Source organism: Ascaphus truei, chromosome 4, assembly GCF_040206685.1.
Source record: "Ascaphus truei isolate aAscTru1 chromosome 4, aAscTru1.hap1, whole genome shotgun sequence".
NCBI classification, from domain to species: Eukaryota; Metazoa; Chordata; class Amphibia; order Anura; family Ascaphidae; genus Ascaphus; species Ascaphus truei.
Genome location: NC_134486.1, coordinates 11,636,301 through 11,655,731, shown reverse-complemented (window position 1 = coordinate 11,655,731; position 19,431 = coordinate 11,636,301). Strand labels below are relative to the sequence as shown.

At 44.3% G+C, this 19,431-nt stretch overlaps 1 protein-coding gene across 2 annotated transcripts in view; it reads right to left on the bottom strand.

The window, feature by feature from the left end:
* Window positions 1-232: 232 nt before the first annotated feature.
* RAB10 (RAB10, member RAS oncogene family) overlaps window positions 233-19,431 on the bottom strand; it is a 62,601-nt gene continuing 43,402 nt past the window's right edge. For both annotated transcript variants that reach the window (XM_075595343.1, XM_075595342.1), the window contains exons 3-6: window positions 14,096-14,234; window positions 4,042-4,131; window positions 2,367-2,468; window positions 233-952 (exon numbers count right to left, since the gene is read on the bottom strand). In XM_075595343.1, the coding sequence (XP_075451458.1) occupies window positions 869-952; window positions 2,367-2,468; window positions 4,042-4,131; window positions 14,096-14,234 (415 nt within the window). In that variant the 3' untranslated portion in view covers window positions 233-868. The remainder of the gene's footprint in view (window positions 953-2,366; window positions 2,469-4,041; window positions 4,132-14,095; window positions 14,235-19,431) is intronic.

Genomic DNA, 19,431 nt, shown 5'->3' with positions numbered 1-19,431 from the left:
CTAACATTGGCTCTGTTGCTAAGCCACGTTATTATTGAGCCCACGTATCGCCAAACAGGAGTCACGCTTGCAGCTCTGGTATAAACAGCAGAAGCTTTCAGGAACCGTAAGTCCCACCCGCCCACATTATTCTGCCTGTGTCACTGATACGACACTGCAAATACAGACCGAAAAACATTCCCAAGAACAGAAGGCTCCCCCCTTCCCCCTGTAACGGATACAAAAGAAAGGATTAATTCTAACCTTTATTCTTTAACAAGTTTTTTTTTCAGAATAGAGTTGCAATGAACGCTATAGGTGGCTGGTTTTTTTTCATTTCGTTTTAGTAGTGATAAGAGAACAGGGCTACGGTGGTACAACCAAAATGTAGTGACAACGTATATCAAAAATTATATAAGTCACAAACAAAATGTATCATGTGTGTAGGTGTGTGTATATTTTTTTTTCTTTTCCATTTTCTATACATTTTGTTTTGAGAAATATCAGCAAGCATTCTTTAGGTCAGCGATGGGCAACTCCAGCCCTCAAGGGCCACCGACAAGCCCAGTATTAGGGATATGCCAGCTTCAGCACAGGTGGCTTAATCAGTCCCCGCATCAGCACATGTGGCTCACACGGAGTCACCTGCGCAGAAGCAGGCATAGCCTTACTACCCGACCTGTTGGTGGCGCTTGAGGACTGGGGTTCCCCACCCCTGCTTTAGATGGAGGGATGGGAGATATTGTTACTATAATAGAAGGGGTAAGGAAACATTCATTTTAAGGTTAAAATGGGGGGGGGGGAGGGGCAAAGTGGTTTATGTTGAGAGTAGAAGGGGAAAGGGAAAGCTTAAAGGGGGTTGTGGATGGTGAATGTCGCAAACAGACGCTCAACAACATTTGCTCTTCCAGCCCGTGACGCCGCCGCCGCTGCTGATATCTACATTTTCACTGTTGGGTTCTTTAACTGGAGTCTGTAACGGGAAAAAAAAATTTTAAAAAACATTTCAGGCACATTTTATTTCTAGCATAGGTGATAAACACCGCTGCATTGCCAATATATGTTGTATATCACCTTTCCATGCCTAAGCGCTTTACAAGTGTACAGGCATACCCTGGTTTAAGGACATATCGCCCAACCGGCAAACGGCAGCTCACGCATGCCCTGTCAGCACGTCCTTAACAGCAATACCGGCTCCCTACCTGTAGCGAAGCTGTGCACAAGCGGGGAGACTATAGAGCTTGTTACAAATGCGTTATTTACACCAGTTATGCACGTATATGACGATTGCAGTACACGCATCGATAAGTGGGAAAAAGGTAGTGCTTTACTTTAAGTACATTTTCGATTTACATACATGCTCTGGACCCATTGCATATGTTAATGTGGTGTATGCCTGTACCTTCCAGGCATTAATGCAGGGGTGGGATATATGTCTTACACTATGCATGTCAGGCAATTTGAAGACAGGCTTGGGGAAACAGATTCACGGAGACCGCGACTTGCCCAAGAACAGTGTCAGAACTAATGTTTTTAGAGACGAGATGTTCAATTCCAAAGTATGAATTTGGCAAATGTGATGTTTCAGGCTGTGATACCAGATCGTGTGTTTTTCAAGACCTAAATATTCTCTGTAAAGGATTTATAACCAGTCTGCGTTAAAATAAAGGAAAGTGCTTCCGCTGTGACTTATAAAGGCAAGTTTAACACATTGGGACTCGAGCCCTTAAAACATGCACTCCTCACTGATAGGAACTCACTATATATTTGTGCAGATTTCACTACACAAGAGCTGTGTTCCCAAGTCTGGAACAAGCCAGCACATTCAGAAAACATGTGTTAAGAACAAAGTTGCAACATTCACGTTGGCCCATCTTATTGCAACATACATGGTAACTCATTTCATACATAAACGGTGACAGCCCTACATAAACGCTTGTATGCCATCATCATGAAGTCTCAGTATCTAAAGTACATACAGATTTTCTCGCAAATCTCCCGTTTGAAGTCTGGATATAAAGAAGCTGCAGGACAATGATATCACTACGTATTTCCTGTCACCCGAGGTCAATTCTCTTGACCCTTACAGGGCTAGAGGATGTTGCGGCAGGCGGTCGGGGGTCTGCATTCTAGGCACATTAAGCATGGAGGCCTCCAATTCAATAGTAACTGCATGGATAACTGTGCCTTACTCAGCAGCAGCCTACAAGGGAGAGAGTGATTGCCAGAAGTTGCTTCTGCAGAACTGGTAAACCCCCTTTGAGCACTGAGTGACTAGTTCAGCAGGAGATCGGGACTGGACACTGTTCTTATGGTTAATGGCAGCACTTGTCCTGTCCGCCTGAGACTTGCTGATAAACCAGTAAGGAAGCCTGCAGAGCTCTTACCTTTCGTAAGATGTCTTCCGCTAACGTGAGGAACGCCTTCTCAATGCTTACATTTGCTTTTGCGCTAGTCTCAAAAAACCTAATTCCGTGCTCCCGAGCAATCTGACGAGGGAAAATAAACAGAAAGAACACGAATATGTATATACACAAACACGTTAATGAATATACATACACTTACTTGACCAGGTGGCTACCACCAGGTCTCGGAAAACTATTTAAAGCAGTTAAACCATCTGTTCGTACCTGTGATTATAGGGTCAGTCTTAAAGCAGATTTATGTTGTATCATAAAGCTAAACTTGGAGCTTCCCCAAGGTAACAGCCCCCGTCTTTCCATTGGGTTTTATGTTCTTCACTGGAGAAGTTCCAGGACGTGGTATGGTTACACACCCTGCCCAGAGTTGCAAGCCCTTTGGCAGCAGAGAGGCTCAACAACCACCACGATATATAGGCAGCGTTTTCTAGATTTGCATTTCCATAAGATGGGCTGCTGCATTTGGGGCCAACACTGGCATTTAAAGATGAATGTATCTGGGGTACAGGTTAACATGGGGCCACACCTTTATTGCCCGTGCCCTTTGCCGTGTTTATCCCGAGATAACCCGCACACACGGTGCCACATCAGTAAAGCACCGTGCAGGCGAAGTTTGCCGCAATATGTCCCATTATTAGAGTGAGCTCCGTAACATTGCCCATTAGGAACATTTTAATTTAAACTATTCCTGCTCCTTGTTAATCTTGCCTATACCAGGGGGTTCACCTGGAGGTCATCTATGGTTTCTCAACATCGGGGGGACCCCTCTGTTGCACCGGTTTTCACATCAAAAGTTACAAATCTGGTGGTTGACTACAAACATGGCCGCCGGGGTCACTCACAGAAGGTGCACCAGCATGGCTTTCTATTGGCTGCTGGAGCCAGTGCCGATCGCCATACTGTTTCTCTAGTTTGTCTGGGTGACCTTAATCCAGGTAAGGTTCGCCACTTTCGGAAAATCAGACGAACAACAAGGAGTTCAGAGAAGGGGTTGGGTTAATAACATTTCTCTGGCATCAAATACTATGAACACCAAGTAACGCAAAGCGCCTTGCGTTAAATGATGCATTATTTTGCCGACGTCGCCTTACAAGCCACCTTCTTGCCTTTGACAGAGAAACTTTTGGAGGGTGTAAAATATTGTGTCAATAGAAATGTTTTGAGGGTTTGCGCGTTAAACAGATCTGTGCACTAGGTATAATACAAGGATTTCACTCCTGTTTTGGAAGCGCAGAAAGCAGCTTCTACCCACAGAATCCTTCGCGAGCCGACAGGTATTAAGCATCACATGATCTGTTCTATGGGCAATTCAGATTCTCAGCTTTGAACTTGAACAGCAGACATTTGAAATGATGAAACAAATGTGACTAGAGACTTGAACAGAGGTAGGCAACTCCAGTCCAAGGGCCACCAACATGTCAGGTGATCAGGATATCCCTGCTTCAGCACAGGTGGCTCAGTCGAAGACAGACACCTGTGCTGAAGCAGGGGTAGCATGAACACCTGAACCCGTTGGAAGCCTTTGCGGACTGGAGCTGCTACATGGCAGAGTGATTTCACGTTGGCAATGCCACCGCAGAACACATTGGATTTGCATTAAACCTCTCGAGTTGCCCGCCCACGGCAGAGCGCGACCTTTTACCTGCTCTCCCTTTGCCTTGGGCACCACCCTCTTGTCCTCCATGTCGCACTTGTTTCCGAGCAGCATTCGCTCCACGTCCTCATTGGCATGCTGCAAGAGAGGAAAGTCAGACTGTTAACCCCGCGCACACAAGCGGCGACCGGCAGCCACGGCTGGAACTGGGTTCATATTTCTTATACGACCATACAAAGCGCTCTGATGCAGATAAACACTTCCATGGGAGGGGAGAGAAGAGACGGGTACTGTGGCATTTGCACAATCAGTTAAATGACCTTACAGTCCCATTTTGGAGTTATGCAAACATTGGTGACACTCAACATTCCCCTCAACACTTTGGCTGCCAGAGGGAAAAACAATGGTGACAGATTAGACCAACGCCCACCTGACTTCTCTCTATTGTTAGAGAGAGAATGGCAACATGAACTCGCCATTTATTAGCAGATTAAACTTCTGGACAGCCCCTTTACGTTCCCTACCCACATATCTGACCTATTAAGAACATTGTGATGTGGAATAATTGTAATTTCTTGGCATCGCTAACACCATCTCTGCTTCTCCAAGGGCCACCAGTCTCCGCAGAGCAGGGGGCCCAGGGCTACACATGGAGTGACGACCTGTTGTTGGAGTGGCCGGTGAACCTGATATGGGGATGTTAGGTCACACTTAGGATGTTGGTGTGAAAGTTCATGCATTAATGCCGGAGAGGCATAGCACCATCAATGAAGGGGTTAAACCAGTGTGGGTTTGGTGGGACTTGTGAACTCTGAATTATGAATGAGAATGTTCACACTGGGTATCAAGTTATTAACATTAAATTGAGGAGACTGTGGGACCATGTGACCCCGGCTCCGAGAAGAGGAGTGACATTAAAATCCAATAACCCATTTCTTTTTAACGGGCGCTCTGCCACTTGAGAAGCAGCTTTACACACTGAAAATAAAAGCAGGATAGCCACTGGAACCAGCATCAAATGTCTTATTCGGCATGTTCCAGGTCCCCGATTAAAAGATCCAATCCCACATGTGTCAAGTACAAAATGCAAAATAAAAAATATAAACTGTCCCTGAAAAACTCCCATTACACATTAAATACAGCAATAATATTTCTTCAAACATTCATTTGCTGCTATTAAAAAAAAATAAAAAAAATTCAACTAACATCGCCACTGTCCCCATCACACTATACATAAGAGAAACCACAGGCCCAAACATCGCCACTGTCCCCCATCACACTATACATAAGGGAAACCACGGGCCCAAACATCGCCACTGTCCCCATCACACTATACACAAGAGAAACCACGGGCTCAAACATCGCCACTGTCCCCATCACACTATACATAAGAGAAACCACGGGCCCAAACATCGCCGCTGTCCCCCATCACACTATACATAAGGGAAACCACGGGCCCAAACATCGCCACTGTCCCCATCACACTATACATAAGAGAAACCACGGGCCCAAACATCGCCACTGTCCCCATCACACTATACACAAGAGAAACCACGGGCTCAAACATCGCCACTGTCCCCATCACACTATACATAAGAGAAACCACGGGCCCAAACATCGCCGCTGTCCCCCATCACACTATACACAAGAGAAACCACGGGCCCAAACATCGCCACTGTCCCCATCACACTATACATAAGGGAAACCACGGGCCCTGACATCGCCACTGTCCCCATCACACTATACATAAGAGAAACCACGGGCCCAAACATCGCCACTGTCCCCATCACACTATACATAAGAGAAACCACGGGCCCAAACATCGCCACTGTCCCCCATCACACTATACACAAGAGAAACCACGGGCCCAAACATCGCCGCTGTCCTCCACACTATACACAAGAGAAACCACGGGCCCAAACATCGCCGCTGTCCCCATCACACTATACATAAGAGAAACCACGGGCCCAAACATCGCCACTGTCCCCCATCACACTATACATAAGAGAAACCACGGGCCCAAACATCGCCACTGTCCCCCATCACACTATACATAAGAGAAACCACGGGCCCAAACATCGCCACTGTCCCCATCACACTATACATAAGAGAAACCACGGGCCCAAACATCGCCACTGTCCCCCATCACACTATACATAAGAGAAACCACGGGCCCAAACATCGCCACTGTCCCCATCACACTATACATAAGAGAAACCACGGCCCAAACATCGCCACTGTCCCCATCACACTATACATAAGAGAAACCACGGGCCCAAACATCGCCACTGTCCCCCATCACACTATACATAAGAGAAACCACGGGACCAAACATCGCCACTGTCCCCATCACACTATACATAAGGGAAACCACGGGCCCTGACATCGCCACTGTCCCCATCACACTATACATAAGAGAAACCACGGGCCCAAACATCGCCACTGTCCCCATCACACTATACATAAGAGAAACCACGGGCCCAAACATCGCCACTGTCCCCATCACACTATACATAAGAGAAACCACGGGCCCAAACATCGCCACTGTCCCCATCACACTATACATAAGAGAAACCACGGGCCCAAATATCGCCACTGTCCCCATCACACTATACATAAGAGAAACCACGGGCCCAAACATCGCCACTGTCCCCCATCACACTATACATAAGAGAAACCACGGGCCCAAACATCGCCACTGTCCCCATCACACTATACATAAGAGAAACCACGGGCCCAAACATCGCCACTGTCCCCATCACACTATACACAAGAGAAACCACGGGCCCAAACATCGCCACTGTCCCCATCACACTATACATAAGAGAAACCACGGGCCCAAACATCGCCACTGTCCCCCATCACACTATACATAAGAGAAACCACGGCCCAAACATCGCCACTGTCCCCATCACACTATACATAAGAGAAGCCACGGGCCCAAAATCGCCACTGTCCCCCATCACACTATACATAAGAGAAACCACGGGCCCAAACATCGCCACTGTCCCCCATCACACTATACATAAGAGAAACCACGGGCCCAAACATCGCCACTGTCCCCCATCACACTATACATAAGAGAAACCACGGCCCAAACATCGCCACTGTCCCCCATCACACTATACATAAGAGAAACCACGGGCCCAAACATCGCCACTGTCCCCCATCACACTATACATAAGAGAAACCACGGGACCAAACATCGCCACTGTCCCCATCACACTATACATAAGAGAAACCACGGGCCCAAACATCGCCACTGTCCCCCATCACACTATACATAAGAGAAACCACGGCCCAAACATCGCCACTGTCCCCCATCAGACTATACATAAGGGAAACCACGGGCCCAAACATCGATCTGAATCAGATCTGGGAAAAGCATGGAAATCAATGTACATTAATGCATGGGACAACACGCTAAACCCTGTTGTATAATTCATATGGCAGCTGCGCGATCCATCTACGTCCGGCACAAGTCCCAGCAACTGACAAGAAAGTGCAGAAAATTCACTAGGGAGATGACGCAACGGTCAGTGTTATGGAAACCGTGTATTTCCTTGACCAGACACTTGGTCAATTACGGCGACTTGTGCTGGATATAGATTAACTGATTAAACAGGATATAGCCAGCAGTCTCATGAATTCATATACATTGATCTCCGTGCTTTTCCCAAATCTGATTCAGATCGATATTTGTGTCCGTTTTTCATTGCGGTTTATATTTCCTTTTATGTGTAGTGTGATGCGCAGGAGAGCAGATGTTAATATTTTTTTTTAATAGCAATAAATACAATTTAGAAATTGCTGACAATAGGACGATTTCACACCTAAAGAGGTTATATTGTCTATATACATATAAATTCAGCATGAACTAGTTAAAATAAGTAATTTAATATTAAGTTCGAAATTATATTGGCTAATGATTAGCTACAAAGATAAAATAAATCAGTCGGACGACAGGCAGGTGTAGAAGTGTTGTGCGATTTAAGAAACTTGGTATGTTTAATGTCTGCAGAGTTGAACAGTATATGATCTTGAGTTTGGAATCAAAGGTAATATAATTTGTTAGTAGTAAAAAAACACAATACAATAGACAGTGTTCGACAAACCTATACATTTGCTCGCCCCGGGCGAGTGGATTTAACCCCCGGGCGAGTAAATATTGGCCAAAGCAGCACACGTTTGGTACTAGGTGGCGAGTAGATTTTTTGGTGATTTGTCAACCACTGACAATAGAGATGGGTCTTAAAAGATAAGGAACATGGTTAATTGTATAGTTACCTAGTGACAGAACAAAGGTTTTTCTAAACCAAAGTAAATTTTGCGAAGTGTTCTAATGCTGATTGACCAAGAACATTTTGAGCCGACAGTGAGAAAAACAGGCGATTGCCATGTTGACAAAATATAGAGTATTTGGATTGATAAAATTCTGAATTTTAACATCAAGCTAAGAACCACCAAGCAAAAGATTCTCCCCTCCAACTATATATATTCTATAACTATATTCTATAACTACATTCTATATGCCTGAAATGCTGCCGTAAAACAGGTTTATCGTTTTGGAACAGATTGCGAAAAGGATACGAAAACTAAATCGAATATCAGCTCTAGGAATGTAGTAACAATAATAATACACAAAAAAAAGTTGGTGTGAGGAATCCGACTATAACTAAACTTATCTATTGGATTGCATTGTGCAGTAGATGTTAAGTGTGTTTATAGCGTCAGATTCACCACACCAACCATGCGGTGTGTCAGCTAGAGCAGTGCTTCCCAAACTGTGCGCCGCGGCAGGATAGAGGGGCGCCGCCGCGATCAGGGCCGCCAGCAGCGGGAACAAGGGCTGCTAGTTAATGGAAAGAAAAAAACCTCTGAACCCGGTGCCGGGTCTCCCTGTTGGCAGTGCCGGAAGTTGGGTTAGCTTCCGGCGCGAGAGGGAGGCCCGGCGCGCGCTGGAGGAGCAGCACCGGGAGACAGATGTCTCCAAACAGCACTGCCACCCCCCCCCCCATCCCCCGGCAGCATCGGTGCACCATCAGGAGCACACCGACCCAATCAGCACACCCCCCCCGTGCAGCATCGCCCCCCCCCCCGCATCACTGGCACGATTGCTTTTTCCTACTTTGAAGCACTGCACATGGTTGGCACTATATAAAGAGATTAAAATCATGTCACGTTTACACAGAAGCTCACACGGCTGACATGGGGAGTGATGAAAGTTATACCAAGGATGAACCCGAGACGTTTCTTAAACTGCCCTAAGATTAACGTGAACCAAATGTAACCAAATCACTAAGCAGAGCGAAATGTGGCACTTAATGTTGCTTGAAACTGTTCTTTGGAACAAGCAATTCTTTTTCTTAATGTAAACTTTTTTTTATAGCTCTGCCAGTTTAATGCTGTATATAGACTATCATATTGTTCTGTCCTAGAAACCAGGAGGAATAATCATGCAGCTTACAGGTACGGCCATTGCTCTCTGTGCTGCACCCGTGGGATTCAGCGGCCCGTTTTTCTGCTTGGAAACGGAGAAGTGCGCATCTTAATGAAACAGGGCAACGGAAATCTGCCATCCTACAGCCACCAACTGTGGTGACTGCCGTGCAACACCGACTAGTTATCACAAAGTGATGCCTTTACTGCATCCATTTATTTCAAGGACCAATTAGGTGACACGGCCGCTTCTCCGTGACATCCTCCCAAACCTCTGTGAATCGGACAGAAGCTGGTTCTGTGATTAAAGGGCAGGCCCACGATAGAGATTTGTTTTTATTTTTTAAAACTCCAATGTCATTTTTTTGGGAAAGTTTTAATCTGTTAAAAGTGAAACATTGTTATTTCCTCTGTGTAAAAAAATTCCTATTTTGTGTGTTGGTTTTATTATAATATTATCTGGCAATTGTTGTTCACTAGTATCGCTATACGAATCAGACTGCCCTTTAACCAGTATATACAAGTTACTGCTCTTTATACACACAAGTTTACAAACTGTCCAAGACTTTACAGAAAGTTAGACAGTTTTAAACATGTAAAAAAAACAAAAAAACACTTGTCTGATTTGTTTACAAATGGTGTCAATGCACGCTTCACCTAAATCACAGAACACAGTCCCTAATTCACTTTTATCCTAAGAGTGATCATCTCCTTCCAAATATGAAATAAAATACATACCAAATAAAAATTGTGAGAGTTTTAAATGGAGTGTAAGATTTACAGCCTCTAAAGCAGCCATCCCTTTACAGCAGGGTATCTCAACCTTTTCTTTTCCTGGGCACCCTTATTGAGATGATCCAATTCTGAGGTACCTCATCCTTTTAGCAATTGTCACATGCAAGTTCCAACAAAAAACTAGGTAGGAACAGAAAGTATTTAATTACAAAATGTTACACCAAAAATGACAGTTCCCATAACTATTTGTAAATGTAAATATACGTTTGTAAAGGCAATTAGACACTTCAGGTTTTCTACCATTTTAAATTAAATGCAAACATTTTTAATCAGCAATAAACTCCCTGCCAAAACATTGTAATATTGCGTTCATAATCTAAAACATGAGTAATGGCAATAGTGAGAGCCCTTCCCCAAAGAAATGGCTCTTCAGATCTTACCAGAGGGTTAGAGAGCAGGGAAGGATTAGCAGCTGTAACTAGTTGCAGCTCCAATGCTTCTGCCGGTCATTTCAATGGAAGACATGTTTAGAACGCGGTGTAGAAACTATTTCATATCACACCACGTTCATCAACAGCTTCTCTGGCTCTAAAAGTAAATAAACCCCCTGTACAGGCCAAGGAAGAGAGGGGGTTATTCTATGTATGAAGTACTGAGGCTGCAATGACCTGCTAAACGCAGATTTTCACTTGCTTATTGTTTTGTGGAGAACTGAACCAAACTTGGCAGGGTGATAGAGCGAGGATGACTCAAAGTATAAACCGTTTCCAAACGCCGGTTTCCATGGCATCAAAACCAATAATAAATCTTCATGTCTGTTTCATATTTCAGGCGTGTCGTTGTTCATGTGTGGCACATGCAGCATTTTTAACATGTAGTTACTGAACTATAAGTAACTGAAGAGGAAAATCTGGTTACAAAAATAATTTGGAGATCTCATGTACAAACCAAGGAGCTTAATTTTAGTTGAAGCGGCTCCATGTCACCTTGCAAACCTTGTAGCACTGTGTCCCACCCACTTTCCACCATAGAGATGCGAGGCGAAACGCATGGGGTTGCTGTAATTCTATGAGACGTATAATAAGTTCCCATTTTTATTTCCTGGGACTCACAGGGCAAGTGAATCTATTTTTGGAGCCTGCTCACGTGTGCAGTTGTGTGCGGCTTTGTTAAGCCCGAGTCCAGGAACAACTCCCACGGGGTGTGCATACCAACAGCGAAGACCAGCACGGACAAGCCATTCAGAAATCGCTCCATCAACCCATAAGTGTGATGGAGCCCTTTATATTGCCTCTAACCAGAGGGCTCCTCTATATAAAAGAGACATTACAACAGAGCCCAGCTGCCCCTGCAAAAGCCAGAAGGTGGGAAGTTAGGGACTGCTCCAGAAGGTGATTTGTCAGAGAAAGGTCCACTTAAAGGGGCAATCCATCCTGGGACATCAGTGTACGAAGAGCAGTGACGTTTTTAAGGGGTTACATCTGGGTGACGGATGCATCTAGTAAATAATTTTGACGGTGGTAAACAGCGAGCTTGGTAGGGTTTTAAATTTCTCCTGGCTGCACCCTTTATTTGATATCACCATGTCATCAGCTTGCACAGGGCCGGTGGGGGCAAAGAAAATAAGACTAACACTCCTCCATTCAGAGGCATCTAAAAAAAAATGCAACTTATAATTTTCAGAGAAAAGTAGCCAAGTATTTGCTTCTAGCATGGCTGGATTAGTTTAAGGAAGTCAATTAGCTTGTTAAATTATTTGCAATAGGTTGTTTATTAACCCGGCTACATGGGATTGCACCTTTAACTTGAAAAATACCTAAAGCAATAAGAGCATTACATTAGCCCCTCCATTAACAAATGTAAAACATTGATGGGTCGGTGACTCATGGCTGGATTATTGTGTTTGGCCAGTATTATGCTGACCAGTAAGAGCCACGTCCGCTGGTGGAGGCGTACACGTCGGAATACTGTTTCTGATGTAATGACAAAGCAGGTTGGGTCAACCGATCAAGGAGCCACCTATGCAATGAATTGGCAGTTCCCATCAGTAAACAAGTCACTGTGACAGTGTCTTCATTTAATATGACAAATTGTTACGCATACACAAATATAAAGCACATACAACATGTCTTTCCAGTTCATTGTCAAAACAAACTGATTAACATGAAATATGTTTGGCCTCTGACAAGCGTCACAATTAATTGTCTGTCAGCCGATCTCCTGCAACATGTGTGTTTGATGCACAGTTATATTATAAAATCCATAGAAAGATCCTTGGGAGGGCTTTCCAGGAAAAAAACGTGAATTTCTAAACCTAAGTCAGGACCTCTTTGCTGTAAGGACTACTACATTTTGAGAAATAAAGCAATTTGATTTAGAAACTGGATTATGATCTTGGCTAAGAATTAATGTGCCTTTAAAGCAAATGAGGAAGAAAAGTAGCATTAAGCAGATGGTGACGTAAACCTCCCGCTAAATCTACGTAACTATATAGCACGCTCTGTAAAACGGCGTTAGGGCTCAAACGTAGAGATTCCTTTTATCTGTTAACCATTTCATTATCAGACACCGGCAAAATAATGTAATAATATGGCAGGGAAGGCATTACTACATAACAGAGCCAAACTAAAACAGAAACCCGAGCCTGCCACAGAATCCCCACCATGCGCCCAGCATTAATCATTGACGACAGGCAAGATGGCACTGTCCCAGCCTGCAAGCCAATATTAACCCTCTGAGTGCCCTAGGATCACTACCACGCCAGGCGTTCTGGAACCCTGGGGGCCCCATGGAATAGTAGCTGCACTCCCCATACAATATGCTCGTCTCCTTAGTGGAGATCCTATAGGGTGCAGGACACGATGTAAACTGATGCAGACGCCTCCCCTCCTTAGGCTGCGGTCCCAGTCACCGCTACAGCGCACGGCGTGCGCTGTGCTACCAAGCCTCGCCGCGCCCCCCCAGTCCCTACCTTGTCGCGCACCTTTCCCCAGCGGTGCGCGACAGGTTTTCAGGGAGGCAGGAGAATTTGACCTCGACATCTGCGACGGGGGCGTGGCGGTTCAGCCAATAAGGGCGAACCAACCACGGGGCGTCATGGCCACGCCCCTGCAAACCGACAGCCACGCCCCCTCCCGTCGCAAATCTTCCCTCTCCCCCCAGACCGCGGTGTAGCGCTGTGCACGCCATTCCCCCCCCCCCCCCCCCCCGCCGGGCGCGTGCCACATTGAAGACTGGGGACTCAGCCTTACGCTCCAGCAGTGACGGGGTGGTCACATGACCGGAGCAGATGCAGGTTAATTAAAGGGTTAATAAGATGTATTACTGCGAGGAGAGTGGTTTCCCTAAAGTATGTGTGTATGGATAAAACATATAACAGTGATTGCACAGGGGGTTCTAGCCCTTCTCCCTTGACACGTTTATGTTGCTTGTGTCACACAAGTCAGGTTCTATGGCCCCTGCCTGATCACACCTAGCAGGACAGGACACCACACCTCCCACCCTATTCTAGCTCCTTTTCGAGCTACATTTCCTCTCCTCCCTCCCAGGAAGCGACATTAGAGAGCTGCTTATAAAGCAGGTAGAATAGGAGCAGAGGTGAAAGCTACTGCATGGATGTGTGGGGGAGAGAGTGGGCTGAGGGACGCCTTCAGAAAGCTTTGTTTTACATTGTCTGCAATACAAAGTGGCAAATACAAAAAAAGGTTAAGTATGGAGCGTCTCGGGCAGCTTTTGATTTCAGCTTTGGTAGCAAATCTTCACAATCCTCAAAGCAAAAATAAGGGTGCCCCAGACACGGTAAGGCAACATTGCACCAAAACCAACACAGATTACATCAACAGCAGCAAAGATTTCATTTCAAGCAGCATCATCCTGTGGTATTTAAGGGAATACGGAAATGGTAACACTGGGAGAAGCAGAGTTTTACCTCATCGATGTTTCTGAGCCACTTGCTGATGTTTTCAAAGCTTTTGGCGTTCGTGATGTCATACACTAGCATGATTCCCATGGCCCCCCTGTAATAAGAGGTGGTGATGGTGTGGAATCGCTCCTGTCCGGCTGTGTCCCTGGGGAGATGGAGAAGCAGCACGTCAATATGCAACCTGGTTAGTGGAATACACACAAGCATTGAACTAAACAGGTGGGTTTTTCGGGATGTAGCACACTGGTTAGACATTTTTACATGAAGTAAATAGGGACGACATTTTCCTCAAAATAAAATGTTCAGCTTCAAAGAAATCCGGTTTAAAAAGGAGTTCAAATAAGAATTGAATTATGCTGCGATTGTATATTCTTAGGGACCTGTTAGGTGGGAGCAAAAGATTCAAGAAACCTTTTCTTGGATTAAATGCTTCACCGTCCTATACAGAAAGGGATTTATTTGGTGATGACAATTGTGGACATGCAACCGCTCCGAGTCAAATTAAGTGCTTCATTAAATTGCTCAGGTTGTGAGAACAAATCATCTATTGCCAGTTAAAACTACTACAGCGCAGACTACTCCCTGGACAAACTAAGGTTTTACATATTTGCATTACTCAAAAAGAGCAATCAGGACTCGGAGGAGGCGTACGAGACGAATGAAAGGTAGTCTTTCACAAGGCCATATTTACTAAGCATTGCTAAAACAATGCACCTCACTGCACATTCACTTGGATAAAAATATTCCCAAACAGGCCGTCGGGTGGGGGGGGGGGGGGAGGGGGAAGGGGTAACCGTTTAGCACAGCACTGTAAATATGAAAATACAAATAAAGAAATAAACCTGGCCCATGAATATATACAAAAATGCGCCAGGTTTATACAACCTCATGCGCCAGGATTATTTCTATATTTGCATTTTCATGTTTTTGGGTAATTATTGAGAGAGTTCCCGCAGTAGAACACTGGCAGCTTTTTTAGTGCACTGCACTGTTTAGCACATTGGTCTGGCGCTTGTTTTAGTATCTATCCCTTGTTTTGCAGTTCTGTAAATATGGTTCGTAATCTTGTAAGATTTTTATATAGGACTTCCCAGAATACAGATAATAAAAGATTATAATGTACAAATATTCACATGTATTAAAAAGGAAGTTAAACAGGGTTTAGGGAGCCTGTCCTACAGACCTAATCTAAATAGATATGAGCTCATGTATTTGGACTAATGGAGCTCAGAGCTGCACTAACTCAGAAGCGGTTTGGCAGCATATAAAATAGGGGCCCCTGTGCTTACATTGTGCGTTTCAGGACAGGATCCTTGTATTACAATACAAGTTTTTTTGTATTCGAACATGTATATTTGTACATTGTGCATAGTTAGTGCATTATAAAATGAAACACACCAAAGTACTACATCACAGCCCATTTCTGTTGACATCACCTCACTTAAAGCTGCAGTTCAGTCAATATCCCGCATGTGTTTTTTTTTTAATAAATCAGTTCTGTAGTAAGAAAAAATACTTTAAGCATTTTCTGTTTTTAAAAAAAAAATTTGAAAGACCAATTTTCTTGTATTCTATTTTAACAAGCATTTGCTAAGGCACTGCCCCTTTGTCAGCCCTGCCCTCCCTCTAGCACATGTCAGTGCAGGAGTGCTCATGAATATTCATGAGCTTCCACAGAGAAAGAAGCAGAAGAAAAACAGATCCCTTCACTAATTATGTCACAAAATTTCGCCTATCAATACATGGAGAACTAATTGACCGGCAGCTATACAGTTCTTTAGGTAATTAGAGATTGCCACATGAAACTATTGAAGTAAAAAAATAAATGTAAAAAAAAAAGACTGAACTGCAGCTTTAAGTTTACACATCCAAATTTGATATATAGATGTGAAAATGAAACCATTGCTAAATGGGACTCGAGGAGCACAAGAACACTTTAAAAAATGCACCGTTTGTGTAAGGCTTACACAAGCGCAAAACGTCCAACTTGCAAATCGTTTCAGCTCTTTCCAAACCCAACATTTGGATTCCCCCCAATCTGTGACAGCCCGTTTACAGTTCAAAAGCGACAAGCTCTTGAAACTGGAGTTTAACCCGGACGGATAACACAATACCCTGCCGTATAACAGGGCTCCTGTGAAGGGCATTCATGGGGCCTTTGGACTCTGCTGCTCAAGCAACTAATATGAAATGCGCAGAAGCAAAGTGCAATTTTTCACAAAAACTAATTTGAATGTTACGGTAGTGTAAATAAATGTGGTGCAGGTAGAATATTACATTTTGCAAGCATGGATCGTAATTTAAGTCTTTCAATGTAACTAAAATGACATTACAATAAGCTGGTGGCCCTGCTACTCCTACATGTTGTCTGACCGGGCCATCGGTGAACAGCCATGCCGAATAACACGAGAACAAGACTTTATAGCAGAGTACAGTTTCACTTCACATTGTATTGGCAGGGTACATTGGGCTATTTAAGCTACAAAACCCATGCAACAAACTTCAAGGACAGAGCTTAAAAATCCCCTCTTATTACCCGAGGAAAAGGGAGATAAAGGCAAGAATGTTCTGTATCTGGCGAGCAAGGACGCTGCTCAGGTCAGCGGGTCGGAAAGCTCTGCCAAGGAGCAGCAGGTGCAAGCAAATGGAGCTATTCAAGGCTCTGCAGCTGGGGAGTTCTGAGGAAAGGTTTAATGAGGCTTAATCTACACAGCCAAAAGGAGGAAAGGGGGAGCACAAGGAATAGATTAATGGCAACTAGCTGTAACCACAAGAGAACGTGTCCGATACACACTGGGATTCAGGCTGCAGTCCCATTTAGCAGAAACTAAAAAAACTGGAGCCGAGAAAGATGCGCTGACTTGGTTATGTGCTGCACCACCCTGCAGGTAATTTGTGCCGTCATTACAATACTAATCAAAACATGAGCAGAGGGGAAAAGTTGGGTGTTTCAAAATTATATATGTTCATTTTTGTATCATATGACGGTAACCGGATATCAGTGATATTAAATGCTGCAGACTTTCCTCTGCCCTGTGTTATCTGGATCCGACGGTTTGTCTCTCACTGTTGGATAGTTTCATGTTCTCTATGCTGCCTGTGTCTAGTTCCAGCAGAGTCGCCGCGATTATTCGATGCGCTGTTTCTTGTTGCCCATTTTGTCGATGTCTATTCCCATCAGCTTTGAGTCCTCTCTTAATTCATTCTGCCGTTTCATGCTCCCTTGCTTGTCCTTTTCACTTAAACCATCCTTCATCCTATCCCTCCAGCTTATATATACCACGTATCGGGCCTCTCAGTCTTTTCCCAAGCTCGATCTCAAGGACAGAGTGAGGTCCAAAACGTTGCTCCTGATACACGCGATTGCCATGTGGTGAACAAATCTTATTTTGATTATACTTTGAGGATTTTCTACATTTTCTGGACTAGCTGGTGTGCCCTGTCCTTCCGCCTACACCCCTCCTGCTGATAAGTATATCTTCAAGTGATTAGGCAAGTTGCCGATCGATCGGCGAAGATTCGGCCTGGTGGTTTACTAGATCATGGTCTGTGCTGCAGAAGAGTTTTCTCTGTATCTATTACTGCAGAAGAGTACCCAAGATGCAAAGTTCTGTCGGCGATGATCATGTGACCAGGCAGGCACTAGATACAATTGGTGCACTGCTAAAGAGAGGGCAAAAGGGGTGTGCCAGTGTCTTTTTCAGAAGAGGAAGAGATGTGACTTTGTAAATGGTTGCTATAGAAACAAAAATGCTTGTTACATTAGAATACATTAAAAAAAGTCTTTAAAAATAGTTACAAATGCTACAAGTATTTTCTCAGTATAGATTTATTATGGACCGATTTTTTTTTTTTTTTTTTTAAACACGTAGGATATTGCTTGAAATGCAGCTTTAAACAAGTCTAGGTTAAGATCGCAATGTTTGACTACTTCTGACTGATGTTACAAATGGCCTATCAATGCCACCGACAGCTGCCTACCTTCCTGAAAACTGTATTATAGAAGATTATAGCTCAGTTTTAGGAGTGATATTACCAATTCCATATGGAAGAATTCTTTATATTTAAAAAAAAGGGATGTTTTGCTCAGATTTGCCGGCTCTGCCTCCATCCATGAAACTGGAGCTAATAAACCAGCGGGGTCCTCCAGGTTAGATTGAGTCAGAGGCTTTATTCACTCCCCAAGGCCGGAAGTTTACAATAAGGCCACCACAAGCACAGCGTGCTCTTCCACACAGGAAATTGTAAGAAGATTTTCGTGGCAACTCCTGCAAAAAAGCAAAGCAGACTGCAAAGCATGTTGCACCGTTCAAGCAGCATTACCGGTCACCCTGCTCACATCCAGAGCGCGCTTCTCTTGTTTTTAGGGTGAAATATGCAACAGACCTTTTGTAATTCCATGAGAAAATGAACAAAGGTGCCATTTGCCACCTTCACTTCCAATATCTCCCTGGGGAAACCAGAATCAAAAGTAACCAACCCCCACACACCACTGGAAATCTTATGTAGTGCCCAGTGCAGCCATACACAACAGTAATGAGAGCAGTGTCAGTGCAGGCACAAAGGAACATGTAAAGGGCACTGCAGCAACTATAATCTTTGGAAAGCCCCGGCCATGCTTCCTATATAGCAGCAGCTTTAGCCATGCAACAGTGACCTTTGGTACGCATTATTTGTTTTGCATTACAGCCGTTTCACTATCAGTGGGTGGTTTCTGCAGCGATCCTGTTCCATTAATGCTTGATGCCACGCATGCCCTCGCCCCTCCCACCACGTAGAGAGACAAAAGTAGGTGTAATTGTTACAGTAAATCAAAGCTCATCCCGCACACCCAAATAGCACCAGAATTGCTGTAATCAAATCACACAAAAAATAAAATCAATCAGCGAAGTAAAGTAGTTTGTTCTGTTGAACATCGTGTAGCCCGATTCCAGATTCCTAGAGTCAGCCCTGTGCCCAGCCACTTTAAAGCCTCAATCTCGCCTACGTCTCCCAGACCCCCCATTTATTTACCAGAGCAGCGAGCAGGGGAAGGTGAGCTGAATTAAGCTATTTTTAGCCCTGGGGACCCCGCTCTGTTAATATGGGGGAGTGGAGGTTTAAGGGAAAAGCAGCAGTAGCATACATATATACATAGGTGATAAGTAGGTGTGGAGATCAACTTTACTACAACCAATAAAAAGGTAAGAAAGTTCATATTAATGTTTATGTTGAAAATATAACCAGGCCTTATTATCCATACTAATGCTAACAGAAAAGGATTTAGGAATGTGACTACAACCAACTTCTGAGCTCAAAAAACAACTTTAATAGAGCTATACGTTTCATAATCCATTATATTA